Source organism: Lissotriton helveticus, chromosome 2_1 (genome assembly GCF_964261635.1).
Source record: "Lissotriton helveticus chromosome 2_1, aLisHel1.1, whole genome shotgun sequence".
In the NCBI taxonomy this organism is placed as follows: domain Eukaryota; kingdom Metazoa; phylum Chordata; class Amphibia; order Caudata; family Salamandridae; genus Lissotriton; species Lissotriton helveticus.
Genome location: NC_136059.1, coordinates 1,568,241,533 through 1,568,256,382, shown reverse-complemented (window position 1 = coordinate 1,568,256,382; position 14,850 = coordinate 1,568,241,533). Strand labels below are relative to the sequence as shown.

Here is a 14,850-nt window from a genome sequence, read left to right as displayed (position 1 = left end):
TTGTCTTATCTTGTGATGTGTACCCTTTGCCCTATTTGGATGGCCTCTGCCACTGGAAACTTCCTTTCCAAAGAAAATTACACCGTTGGTGCGGTGATGGGGAATAGTTTTGTTTAGTACGGATATACTATTTTTAATGTATTGTTGTAGCCCTGAGGAAGTCATTGATTGAAGCATCTTAATTATGAAACATGTGTTGGGTTACAGAACTGATACATTTGTTGAATGCATTCAGAAGGCGAACATAGAGAAAATTAGGAGGACTATATTTGGGAAAAATTTGAATTCAGTGTTACTTAACACTACGGAGCTCAGGACTATTATACATTATTGTGGGAAGCATTGCTTCCCTATGCTGGAGTGTGGTGGCCATTTCATATCCTTGGAGCAACATGAATAAAGACTTTGTTTTTTTGATATAAGGAACACGCTCATTTGTGCAGACATATAGCCCAGCCACTGCTGTCTTACTGTCCTCAATGGACTGTGCCTGAACAGTTTAGAAATGCCTTTCTGCAACAAGGACACTACATACTTTCTAGAAATATCGGAGCTTGAATAAACAAGGGATAAGGCAGCTGAATAGGTCAAATATTTATTTACCTTCATACTGACTATTGCTACTCGCAAATTAGTTCCACCAAGATCCACAGCCAGCGCACTCTGAGTTTCAAGTATGAGATCAATGTCTTGAGAGATGTTTTCCTTCACAGGAGGAAAGCAAAACTTCTTCTGTAATGGCGACTTCAAGTTAATAGACTTGAGAAACTTCATTATTCTTGGAACAGCATTTCCATCACCGTAGATCTTTGAACTGGACAAAAGGAACCAAAAGAAATGTTCAAACAACCAAACCATCTACAACAAGAGAAAACTGTTGCAGTAAATCATTATTTCGAACTCACCCTGGGTAGCGTTTACCAAATTGGAGCTGCAGTGCCTGCAATATTTTGTTCTGTGCATCCGCATCACGAACATGAAGAACATTTTCACCTGAGACACAGCAAAGAAATGGTTTGTGGATCAGAGCTGTGCTGTAATGGCACCACTTATGTAAGTGCAACTACACTAGTAAGAAAATTAACAAAAGACAAATAAGATTTCATTTGGCACGGGCCACAGGGTTTAGTCTAAGGGGGCACAGGGAATCCAAGACAGGTGATTTAGAGTCAGGCAAGGTCTGTGGAGTGGACATGGTTCACAAGCTGACAAGGTGTAGCTATGAGTTGAATTTGCAATAGTGGTTAAACAAGAGATGGTCAGACTTGAGAAAGCAAAATTGATTGTTCTTTTTGTCGTCATTATCTGTACAATTAAAAGAAAATCTGGAATAGACTCTGAACTTTCATTCGTTATTTGTTTTCCAGTTGTACCTACTATTTTCACTGTACTAGTTATCTTACTGAGTGCCACTAGTGTGAACGACAGATTCTACACCTAGCCATTCACCGCTTTGACGTAGCAACTGTGGGAAACATAGTTTGTTATTCACTGTTGCGGAGTGAAAGGAATTCCAGAGTGCTCTGACAGGCCTGTTTGAGAGCCTGCCAGTGCAGTTCTGGCTCTCTGTACTGCTGGAGGGCAGTGGACACAGTTTTGGGAGGCGTTGGGTGGGGTAGCACAGAGGGAGATAGTTTGGCTGTAACCAGTTTTTTTTACTTTACATTTTAGACATGCAGATGAAGCCACATTATGTATGGAATCCCATTACTCTTCAGTCCCTGCACAGCAGCTGCAAGCAGGGACTGATGATTTTAGGGACCATCTAAAACAAAATTATACCATGATATGAAGTGAGTAACATATGTTTTTCGTCTTGGGGTTCTGAGTGACATAATATATAACTCGAGCTTTGCTCTTGTGGACTATTTGATGTCTCTCAGAACCCTTCAATGAAAAACATCCCAGTCATTCATTGATACTCCTCTATCTCCTGCAATATTAATGGAAATAATTGTTGCGCCTCGGCTAGAAATAATTCGCAAGCTTCATTTGCAAGTTGGAACGGCTTTACAGAGTTGCAAAATGGTTTAGTTTCTGGCCCAAAACCATTTTGGGCTGCTAACCATGTAATTTTGAGAACATCTAAATTATTTAATGCACGGAGTCCTAAATGTTTTGCAGTGGTGTTATGAGTGATGTCATAGGAAATGCAACATACGTGTGGGGAGGATGTATATCAAAATGCAACTAAAGATGAACATACCCGTTTCTCTCCCAGTTTGACGTGTTCCCAAATTGATGACGGGGGTTCCAAAGGCTCCTGCTTCTCGAACGCCACAGCTGCTGTTCCCAATCATGCATCCAGCATGAGCCACAAGCTGTATAAACTGCTCAAATGGAACATGCTTCACAGCTCGAAAATTGGGATGTTGCTCGATTCCCTTCTTTCTCATCACTCGAACCATTTCTTTGCTACCTGTGAATAGAAAACGAAATAGAGCCTTGTCAGTGGTGGTTGCTTACTTGTTTTTTTACGCCTGTGGGTGCGCTGTTTGTCATACAGATGTATTTTACCCAAATGCAGAAGCAGGCTATGGAGCTCCCAGTGCACCAGTGTCAGGGTGGCAGCCTGCCTGCTCACAGTAAAATCTAAAGAAGAGTTAAAAGAACCATCACTGTCGTGTTTACCTATTTCAGCACAGTCATTGGCTCTCACTTGAAGATGAACAGTGTTAGAACAGAGCGCCACCAGTGGAAGGTGGGTTGTATTGCAATAACCACTTAGCTGAGTAGGTTCTTCGAGCCTGAGAATTAGCACCGATCCTGGGCAAAAGCATTTACAGAAAAATTATCGACTTTATGGACTAGCTACACTTAGTTCAGCTGAAATCTTTTTTTATACAAATGCTGCATTCTGATGAGCCTTTCCAGAGGGTGATTGCCTTCGTGGCAACAAGTGCTTATGCAGAGGCTATTCATGTTGAGAAAATGAATAAGTTATTGATCTCTAGTGGTATACCCTTACTACACTCCATCCACAATGCATACGAGTGCTGCTAACCAGTAAACACTGCGGTTATTGTTGCTCCAACTACACAAGGGTCATACCAAAGGATGCATATGTTGTTGTCTGTGCCACATCCTATATCTTTCTAGGAATGGATGACCAGAAGGGTTGTATTTAAGACAAGTGTAGTGGAGATTGAAGTGGGGGTTCTTTCAAATGGAAGGACGAAAGTACAGACACAACACTAGCATCTAATTTACAGATTTTGTTCAGCCCCTACTATCTCTGTGGGAGGTTAGAACTCAGGCAAGGGCCTGGTGAACAGCAACAGATGTAGTTGGAATGGATGAACAAACATGTTACACAGTAGCAACCATCCTATTGATGCATCCAACCAGGAGTAGCTACCGAAAACATGAGGGCAAGCCTTAATATTTAATCTCCAGGTTATGTCAAAATGGGAACATAATCCTGGAGAGACCCTGCGGCTGCCTCAGTAAAAACAAAGAGAACACGTACATAGTTCCAAAGTAGATGTTAACAATGCCTTGAATGTAGACCAGTCAAGGACATGCCATCTAAGCGAGAAAGAGCCTCTGTTTGCGTTATGGAATGTTAAGTTTACCCTAGAGGAATCAGATAAAGCAAGAATATTGAGGCAGATTCACGTTAGTGTGATGACTATGCCGGTTCACCATTAATATCAATTTTTCTCATCGCCTTAAACACACACCCTCTTATCTCCAATACAACGCACTAACTGACACCACTCATCATGAAGAGCCAGATACTGTCTGCCACTTATTTCACACCCATCACCCAGGTTTTAATGTGTTCTGCTCTAAAAAGTCCTCAGATTGAATCTAAAGCTCTCCCCAAATATCCACCCCATGCTCACGACACTAAAAACTGTTTCTTAAACCTTGTACCTTTCTTCAAAGTAAATGCAGCGCTTAAAGTGATGTGCCAGACTAGGTGAAAATTAAGGATGAACAAAGGGAGGAGTCCAAAATGTCACTTCTCATCTAAACTCTTTAGGCAAAATAAGGTTTTCCAGGTAACCAGTTTACACTGATGGTTTGCCATGGGTTACTCTGAACGTTTAGACAAGATAAACACTCAAATCTCAATATGCATGGGATTCCATCACATACATCTGTACACTTTTACAAGCTCCAAAATGGTGAATCCTTCATTTTTCCTTTGGTGCAATTCTCCTAGAGACAGTCGCTTTCTTCTGGTCCCTGACAGCTGTTAAATATTTAAAACTCTGCACACAATTAAGCACATCTTGGAATATATTTTTGCTTCCAGTAGCACCCAGTGGACGGCACTCAGAATCAAAATAACGTGCTAATTTTTCTTAGCCCAGATACCAATCTTGCCAAAGCATGAAAAGTTTACTTCAGAAAGGCAGTAGGGGATTTGGGAAGGGGAACGTATATAGTATTTCCATTGTCAAGATGAGAAAGCACATGTTTGAAAAATCATGAAACCATACCAAATCCTGCATCTTACATCACTATCCTCACATACAATTCCAGAATGTAAACAACCTGACGAAAGTAACGAAAATAATTTTCAAAATAATATAAAAGAGCTCTGCGGACTTGAGAGTCTTGAAGATCATACTTATTTTAGGGACTGCCGCTCTTCAGCATACTGTACAGTCAATTAACAAACTGAAGTTATTGTAAAAAGATGTTGCCACTTTGCTCTTACCATAACATTGTTGATTTAACACACCAGTTCTCACGTGACTACAGATTATGGGTAACCAAGGTACCAGACTAGTGGGGAAGGCTGCTTACTACCTTACTGACTGCTTAAACAAGCATTGGAAATGCAATAGGTCTCGCAGCATTAGAGTTAGTGCTTTTAGAATTGTTTATGGTTTTTTTTTGTAAATCTTTAGCATTTTTGTTTCCTGTAGCCAATGCTAAAGAATTACAAATAAAAAAAGCCATAAACAATTCTAAAAGCTCTAACTCAAATGCTCCGAGACCTATTGCACTGTGTGAGGGTGAGTGAGGGTGAGTGAGGGTGGGTGAGGATGAGTGAGGGTGAGGATGAGTGAGGGTGAGGATGAGTGAGGGTGAGGATGAGGAGTTGAGGGTGAGGATGAGGTGAGGATGAGTGAGGGTGAGGATGAGTGAGGGTGAGGGTGAGTGAGGGTGAGGGTGAGGATGAGTGAGGGTGAGGATGAGTGAGGGTGAGGATGAGGAGTTGAGGGTGAGGATGAGTGAGGGTGAGGATGAGGAGTTGAGGGTGAGGATGAGTGAGGGTGAGGATGAGTGAGGGTGAGGATGAGTGAGGGTGAGGGTGAGGAGTTGAGGGTGAGGATGAGTGAGGGTGAGGATGAGTGAGGGTGAGGGTGAGGAGTTGAGGGTGAGGATGAGTGAGGGTGAGGATGAGTGAGGGTGAGGATGAGTGAGGGTGAGGATGAGTGAGGGTGAGGATGAGTGAGGGTGAGGGTGAGTGAGGGTGAGTGAGGGTGGGTGAGGATGAGTGAGGGTGAGGATGAGGAGTTGAGGGTGAGGATGAGTGAGGGTGAGGATGAGTGAGGGTGAGTGAGGGTGGGTGAGGATGAGTGAGGGTGAGGATGAGGAGTTGAGGGTGAGGATGAGTGAGGGTGAGGATGAGTGAGGGTGAGGAGAGGAGTGGAGGGTGAGGAGTGGAGGGTGAGGAGTGGAGGGTGAGGATGAGTGAGGGTGAGGAGAGGAGTGGAGGGTGAGGAGTGGAGGGTGAGGAGTGGAGGGTGAGGAGTGGAGGGTGAGGAGTGGAGGGTGAGGAGTGGAGGGTGAGGATGAGTGAGGGTGAGGAGAGGAGTGGAGGGTGAGGAGTGGAGGGTGAGGAGTGGAGGGTGAGGAGTGGAGGGTGAGGAGTGGAGGGTGAGGATGGATTCGCCATTGGTGTGACGGTCAAGAAGGGTTGCCCTAAATTCAATCAAGAAATTGTACTTGCATACCTCAGATGTGCCAGGGCGCAGGTAGCTTGAAGTACACGCAGCCGCCAGGGCCTAGTAACACCACACACGCAGGAGATATAAACACAGAAACAGACGGATTCGGGAAGGGCTTGTGCTGACACCAGTCACGCAGGGGCACTTCCAGGGCTAGATGATTGCGAGCGTCAGTCACAAACACGTGCTTACGTTCAAATGCAAAATGCGCACTCACAAATAAAGTATATTGAGACGCCCGCGCATAAGGAGCGCACGCACAGATTGGGGCACAGCCAACATGTACAAGTGCACTTAATGCACACCCAGAACACACCATTCGAGTCAAAAACTGACAAGCACACACAATGTACACGGACGGGGTCTGACAGGCATCTATGCACAGTTCCTCCACAGTGGCACCTACTGATACCTATGTGGAGTAAACGCACGCACTGAAAGAGAAAGCTCAGTTTTATGCAATTTACAAAGAATAGCCTCGTTCAATAGCATAGGGTGACCAGGCGTCGCGGATTTGCCCGGACAGTCCCGGTTTTTCTCCAGCCTTCCCTGCAGATTTCAGGAAATTAAGGTCATGTCCCGGTTTTTAGAGACGGTCGGCTGAACTAACAGTGGGAGGTACCTTTTAATGTTTTGCAAAGCATGGATAGTTAGCAGCTGTTATAAGAAAGCAATCTAATTAACAGGCAAGCTGCTGTGTTTATGGCTTTTTATGAATGTTCTTACTGTCTCTTCTGTAATTCTCTGCTGAGGAGCGCTGTCATCGGTGCGCTGGGTTGAATTACAATACTATTACGAATGGTTGTTCTTCTTTAAGGCACTTGTAGCGTACGATACACTCCGGGCGGTGTCAGGGTGCTAGTCCGGGCTTTGCCTTGCTTTGCTCCGTTCTTCTGTCATGTACCAGTTTGTCCGACATGGAGTATGTTTATTTAGGCATTAATACATAGTGCGAGTTGTTTATAAGTTTATGCATGTATGCATTTTTATATAGCGCGGACATTAGCCAAAGGTTCCAAAGCGCTTTACAGAAGACATACATATTACATATTCCTAAAATGTTCCTACATATAAATAAAGTAAAGACAGTAGAGTGTGGTATAAATTGCAGCAGTCATAATATTTGTAGAATGTACCATGTACCTGGATGCAGGGGCTATATGTGTAACACAGAGATCAATAGTTCCACAGCCATTAAACACAGGACGTGTTCAGCCGGTTGGGGATGCTCTACAGCCATTAAACACAGGACGGGTCAGCAAGTTGGGGATGCGCAATATTATATTTGAATGAATGAATAAATGAGATTGCTTGTATTACCCACGCTAACAGCAATAGATACCTTGGCATACATTTACAATTCCAAAGGTCACTAAGAAAGAGGAGAAGCTACTATTAAAAGGAAAGAATCGTACAAAACAATTACAGCTCAAACAGAAGATGAATGAGCGCGTTTTACAGAAAGATAAAGCGGGTCCTTTAAACCTCGCAGCTCCCCTCGAGATTTCACACGGGTTTGTGAAGATTAGGCCATGGGGAGAGAATGTGACATCAGTCTGGGCTAACCACTTCTGAGCGGGGGAACCAGGTTCTAATCTTGGGGTTGGCTCGACATCCAGTGATCCTGGGGAAATCGCATCATTATCCGTACCTACAAAAACCAAATTTGTCCTTGTGCAATGTAACGGGTACCATGTTAACCGTTCCAATCAATAGCTTAGAGTTGAATTTGCGCTATATCAAAACTGCAAAAAAAAAAAACCTGCAAAATACAAGTGTGCAAGATAGGATCCTTCGGTTTGCTGAGCAGCTGAACTGCAGTATAGTCCGGAAAACGGGAACGCTTCAAGACTTGTATGTTAGTTTGTTGCGTTAGGGCCCGGACAGAGTAAGTCACGTCAGTCTCATGTCTCCATGGGGCTTGAGGGGCTGTGGGGAAGGTAGTCTCATGACTGACATCTCAATGGAGGTTCTGGCCTGGAGCATAAACAGTCACGGGTCAGGTTGGTGTCTCTATGAGGCTTAATGGACTGGGGCAGAGGCTCTGCCGCAGAGCCAGTCACATTTCTTGATGCTGAAGGGCTGCATGTAGTTAAGTATACTGCCGGATGTAAATTGCTACAATAACTCCTCAAGTGTATTAAGTGTCACATAAACGTTGCTGAGCACCGCGCTGAGAGTAAAAGTGTGTTTGAAGGCAAGCCTCGATGTCCATGACAAAAGAAAGGCGCGCTGCCATACTTGAAGAAGGTGGGCCTCTTCCAGCAGAGAATGGACCCCGGGGCGGGCCAAGAACGCCTCTCATAAAAGAAATGGCGGGGATGGTGGAGAGTCAACCGCACAGCATTTTTATATAGCGCGGACATTAGCCAAAGGTTCCAAAGCGCTTTACAGAAGACATACATATTACATATTCCTAAAATGTTCCTACATATAAATAAAGTAAAGACAGTAGAGTGTGGTATAAATTGCAGCAGTCATAATATTTGTAGAACAGGACGAGGACTGGCGCCAAATTTAAGACATGAGGTAGAGAGGGGCGCCTCGAAGCATGATCAGTGTAAAGACTAATCCAGCGAGGTAACATCCTAAAAGAGACGCCAGGGCCGCGAGGGCAGAGACCAGTTTAGGCACACCGTGTGTGTGCGCCCTTCTCTTCTGACAGTCACTTTAATTAAACCAATACACTGCAAATTAAATTAAATATAACTCGCATTCAATCAAGGTTCATTTAACAAATGCGTCACGCGTTGGGCAGCAGCCTCAGCATTAAGCCGGAATCAAAGTGACAACAAGCTCTCGGCATTGCGTGGCGGGAGGGGGCGGGGGGAACGTCGAGGGCAGGCAGGATGACTCAGGGGAGGGGGCGGAGCGGGGCAGAGCGGCATGTGGGTGTGAACAAGCCGGGCCTTTGAAGTGAAGCTAAGCTTCACTTCAAAGGTGTCGGAGGAATGCGGGCGGCTGTGCACGCGCTTTTAAGCTCAATGCACATGCGCATTGAGCTTAAAAGTCACGGGCACTGCAAGGAATCGCCACGATTCCTTGCAAGTTAGATAAAGTGTGGATGAGCCCCTATAGTCTCGCTTGCTCGATGCGCATGCGCATCGACAGGCGAGACCTAAAAAGGAGCTGCTTCAGCATCTGGCAGGAAGGGGTCTGTCACAGGGATGCTGGTGTATATTCCAAGTCATGCAAACATGGAATGCTGATTTGTTATGCAGTGACACTTAGCAGAGACGGCAATCATCTATTGGCGGTGGGGTAGAAACAAGCTGGGCTAACAGGAGTATTTTGTTGGCTGAACTATGACAGATTCCCCAAAATGTGCGGTAAAGAGTGGACAGTGATTCCAGCAGGGCTGTAAGCCCCGCCTTTTAAAGCATGGTTTTCCATTTAACTTGGGATAAAGATGTTCACAGATGCAAATTTACAAACGAGCATTCCTTCGTTGCTAATTATTTAATATAGAATCCAGATGATCAGAGGAAAGAGAAAGTACTAAGGGTATAATCAGTAACCAAGCAGGAGGGTAAAAGCAATGCCACCTATTGAATATTTGAAAAGTCTCCTCTGGCCTCTGCTCTCTTCAAAAGAACCCACACACATCCCACATCAACTCCAAAGGATGGACCCGTTGCTTGCAAGGCTGCCTTGAGAACCAATGAGAAGCCCCAGCACTGTTCCTCACCTGCATCAATGTTAGGGAAGAGAATCAGCGTCTTCTTATCAAACGAGATGAGTGCATCCAGGGTGAGTTCGAACATCTTCACGGAATGTTTAATGTCAGTGGTCACCGGATGCTGCAGGGCCACAATGTACTCCTCAGGTCTCACACTGCTGCCTGTTAGGACAAACACACGCACCCATTCATTATTTCATATCGAGCTCCTGGAAATATCTCCACTGAAAGATGAAGCCATCAGTTCTGCGGTCAGTGTGTAACTGAATACAGAACTTACTTTTTTTACTGTATTACGACAAACTCTCTCTAAAAGCGGCGTTTGCCTAAATTGTGCATCTTGCTGTGGATTTCTTCTTTCTGAATACCCAACTCGATTATCATTCATAAATAATGTCAGACTGAGCAAAAGCCACATGGACAGTATAATCGTACCAGGGATTACAGAATAGGCTTCCATTGCAAGGATAGCATGCCTGCAACAAGCACACGGTATGCCAGGTAACAAATACAAAACTTCATGGTTTTATTCTTAACATAATAAAATAATAAATATTAAAAAATAAAATCAACCCTGGGTTTATGCTGCTTTATACCAACAGTAAAGTTAGGTGCACCTGTTCCATCGTGTGTGTTTCGTGGGTTTTCTCTTCGTTCTTTAATCTATTGCTGTTTCTTTCTATCCTGTGCTGGGGATCATAATGTCAGAGAGTCCCTTGAGCTTGACTAGACTCTGGGAGATATCAGTCTACTGAACATTAGTAAAAGATTTAATGCAAGTACGTCCCTTAGTGGTTCGCCTGCTTTAACATATCTCCAAATGTGGAAAATATAATCAGGCCAACTCCACGATGTTGGCACAACAATGGGGAGTGAAATCAACCTTTGCCATGCAGTCACTACCATGCAAGTCTTTACCACGCATACCTTTACAACAAAAATTTAAGTACATCACAGTTAAGTTAAACCGCCATATATATTTGAATTTATTAGGGTATGGGAGTTTTTAGGGTTGGGTAAAGGTATTTTAAGGGTTTCGGGAGTGTAGGAGTTTTGGGTGGCAAGAGTATTTTTAGGGTGGGCAGGGGGCATTGGTTGGTAAGGATGATTTCAGGGTTTGGGTGGGCAAGGGTATTGGGTGGTAAGGGTATTTTTAGGGTATTTTAGGGTGGGTATGGATGGTTTTAGGGGTAGGTAAAGGTATTGGGGTAAGGGTATTTTTAGGGTGGGCGAGTTTATGGGTGAATAAGTCTTATATATATATATACATATATATATATATATGGGTATTAGTGCTGCAAGTCCAACATGGGACTTACAAATTAGTCAATAATGCATAGAATGCTGCAGTCTAGCTCACGTGATTGGGGGGGGGGGAGCAGTACAATGATAGAACGGTTTTTAAGTACAATGGTGGAGGAGATATATATATATATATATATATATATATATGTATATATATGAAGACCCGTCCAATAAGAGTCCTGGGAACTTCTTGGCATGAACTGCAACGTATCAAGGTGTTGATTCTGCCCAGGACCACCGCGAAAATTGGGCTGCTGCCAGCTGGTGGCCTGTGACTGCACGAGGAAGCAAGCTCACTATAGCTTGTTTCACGGCCCGCTTTGTCCCATGATCGTGGTTGGGGCATTGGGGACCAGAGGGAAGCCCTAAACACAGTGAAATTCACGGCGTGCACCTGCCACAACATAGCCCCCCATCTGCGAGGCACACGCAGCGCTAACTCGGGCATAATTTGACTCGGCTGTCACCCGTTTCCAACATGGTGCATGCTGGGAGCTGTAGGCTCGCATTTGACTACATTGAATCCCATTGGAGCAGAGTCAGCTGTTCTCCCGTGTAAGGGAGTGCCACAGTATTTTAAGAGGAGGGAACCGGAGCAAAAGGAGGCGTCTGAGGAAGGCTGAGAGCTGAAATGCACTACGCTGATCTTCAAAGTGAATAAAAGCTTCCCGAAATAATCCCCGCTGTGTCCTCGTGCCATTCACTCATGAGTGTTTTTTCTTCATGTGTATATATATATATATATATATATATATATATATATATATATATATATATATATATTTTTTTTTTTTCCAACTTACCTACGATATAGTTACATTTTCGTTGTAAAGGTATGTACAGTAAAAGCACATGCGTGGTAATGACTTCAGTAGTAAAGGCAATGCATGGTAAACGCTTTTGGTGGTAATAGCATGCGTGATTCTAATAGATTGGCTTCCAGGCCTTCCTATTACTAGAGGAAACCCCCAAATTTTATTAAACAACCAAAACTCACTCCCGGGGGAAAAAAAAGCTTTTTCTTTACATGAGAATTCCACCTGTACTAAAGTTGAACTCTTGTGCAATGAGTCCGACAATTCAACTATCAAATAGGCAAGAACACGACTGTCACCAATTATTGAACTGCTGTGTGAAATCATTGCACCCATGCCACTCATGAGGTGGTTTCCAGAAAGACAGTTGGCAACACTCAGTGAACAGTACAGAGCAGTTTTACAAGTTACACCTGGTCTATGGATTGGGTGGTTTCATTGCTCTTAATTCATTACATTCACAACTCCGAGAACACCTAAATTCTTCTAAAATGTTTCGAGTAGCTTTTCCAGAGCCCAGTTATCTGCTGGCCAAACACAATCAGAAATGGCTTTACAAAAGCAATATGTTGACAAACACTATGTTGGGGGGTGGGGAGTGGGGCATAGGAGGGAAAAGAACACTATCAGACCAGAAAACACTAATCACTAATTGAGTACACACCTAACCATGTCTGGATAATGCCCATATAATCCTTGTTTTTGGCATTCAGGAGCTTGTCGTAGGAAGGACACCCAGCTAGAAGGATGCGTTCGTGGTCCTCACACATGGCAATCAGGTGCCGCTCTGCGCTTCTAGTACAGCACACGTGGTAATGTGCCAGTTTGGAGATTGAATGCCTGATGGAGTCATCAATGGTCCCACTAACTTCACCGCCTTCAATGTGGAGAATTCGAATGTTCATCAGAGCTGCAGATGTGGCGAGTGCTAGAGCATCAAATCGATCCCCGTGAACGATGAGGATGTCTGGCTTCAGGCGGTTCAGCACATCAGGAAGTTTAACCAATGCAAGGCCCACCGATTCCACCATGGAGGCTTCATCCTCTCCCCTGACAATGGTGTGCAATCTTGCCTGGATGTCAAAATCATCTTGTTCGATCATACGGTAGGTGTTACTAAAGAAAGAAGGTGAAATTCGAGCTCAGCAAATTACATTGGGCATAAATTAGCAAACAGTGAACATAATTAATAGCAGAAACAGGGCATATACCAAGCATCAGCTAGCCATGGAATTAGCACAGTTTTGATGCCAACTGTAACAGCTCAGGCCTTTATGCCTACAATAAAATGCATGCAATATTGCAAGAAATAACAAAATGTTATCTTTTTGGTGGTTCGGGAACTGTTTGGTGTGCTCTCATTCCCTTCCAACAGTTAAGAATCACCTGTCACTTCATCATGAAACACTGCAGAATTAGCCATCACCTCCATTTTTTAGTAGGTTAATGAAGCATTACACAGTGGGCTTTAAAGTGAACAGCTTCAAAGCAGTAATGAGACCAAAGATACACATACCCGCCTGCAATGCAACCCCCCACTTGTGTCTCTCCCTGTTCCTTAGCAAATATCGCCAGTAGGAGGCATTGCGCCTGAACTCGATCAATGAAGGATGGACAGTGAATACTTCTATGTCCTTTATTTGCAATGGTTCTTGTTACATAGGTTCAATGGGTACCATGTGGTAGGACAATTTACCATGTGACAATAGGATCGGTATATGGGGATATTTAGATGGAGTTGGTCGTACCTCAAAGTTCAACGTGATTTTTTGGATGCATCGTTTTCGTATGGAACGTCTTTTGTAATTTACTCTTTTAAGGCAATGAAACCTATTTCTTTAATGTTTTATTGTTTACATTTTATTTGTATTCTCTGTTATGCTTGTTTAATTTAACTACAACAGCATACAAGGCAGTGAAACAGAAGGAAGCGGCAGATTAACAGTGAAGAAAGCAGTCTCCAATTGTGATTTGATCTCCAAAACCGGCCCCATCGATTAATAGACTTGCATGAAGATAATATCATTTTACAATGACATAATAAAGCAAAAAACTTGGCAAAGCGACTTTCTACTATCAAATATTAAATCCACCTACATGTCTGAATCTAATATAAATAAAGGGTCCAGGATCTGCACTATGCCTTAACCATGGAAATCTGTACGACTATAGTAGACCGTGGACAGTGTTGTGACATGCAAGTTTGTAATGAAGGAACCTCTGTGGTAAAACTGTGACATAAGCGTTGAAGCATAGTGAAGTGATGCAAGTTTAGAATGTTGAGTTTGCGGTTACACGCAGAAGAATAACGACATGTTATACTAAGCTTCTTGTGTGGCCTTGTCATTGGCGAGTACCAGGGCTGGCGAGGACGGTATAGATGTCTGTCAAATGCAGAAAACCCATTCTGGTGAGATTACAACTCACTTCTCAAATCCTCTCAAACCTAAAAGAATTTTCTCCTGAATGCTAACTAATGTTCTTCAGATAAGAGAGAGAGAGAGAGAGCGAGAGAGAGAGCGAGAGAGAGAATGTTTGTGTTTAAATCCTTTATTCTTTTTTCTTTTAAAGTAAAGATTCCTAGATTTTGACAATATGTTCATGTGGCTGTAATGTCAAAAACAAATAGTAAAGAAAGTGCCCAGCTTTTATTTCTGAAACCGACAATTTGGGGGCATACTTTTTAGGCCGAGGCAAGACAGCGCATGCACGGTCTCAAAAGACGTCTTGTGTTTAATCTGACGGCTTCAGCCTGCCGATAGACTTCCCATTTGCTCACTTCATCGTCGGTCTCATATCCATTGTCCTGATTTGTCCATGGTACTCATGCATCATGCCTCTTCTTGTGTTTAGACCTTCCACAGAGGATGGACAAAGTACTTGTGTCCATCCACTGCTCCAGTTTGAGGACCTATTTTTTTAAATTGTGTTTCACACAAGTACCCATATTTTCACTCGGTCCCTACCGCTCTCAGTCTCCCATCCTAAACTCTGCCACATCGCCTCACATCTGATAGCTTAACAGTGAGTGGCAAATGCACGTCTTACTTGAAGCATCTTTTGTAATCATAAGCACAGGGTAACGGTTTTCTTTTTCAACTTTTTTATAGCGCTAACAGCACAAACTCGACCAAAGGTA

The 14,850-nt window shown here is 43.5% G+C and overlaps 1 protein-coding gene across 2 annotated transcripts in view; it reads right to left on the bottom strand.

Moving 5' to 3' along the window:
• Window positions 1-14,850, bottom strand: part of GNE (glucosamine (UDP-N-acetyl)-2-epimerase/N-acetylmannosamine kinase) — a 248,260-nt gene that overhangs the window by 89,023 nt on the left and 144,387 nt on the right. For both annotated transcript variants that reach the window (XM_078676535.1, XM_078676534.1), the window contains exons 3-7: window positions 12,376-12,827; window positions 9,601-9,753; window positions 2,207-2,419; window positions 906-993; window positions 604-814 (exon numbers count right to left, since the gene is read on the bottom strand). In XM_078676535.1, coding sequence (XP_078532661.1) covers window positions 604-814; window positions 906-993; window positions 2,207-2,419; window positions 9,601-9,753; window positions 12,376-12,827 — 1,117 coding nt within the window. The remainder of the gene's footprint in view (window positions 1-603; window positions 815-905; window positions 994-2,206; window positions 2,420-9,600; window positions 9,754-12,375; window positions 12,828-14,850) is intronic.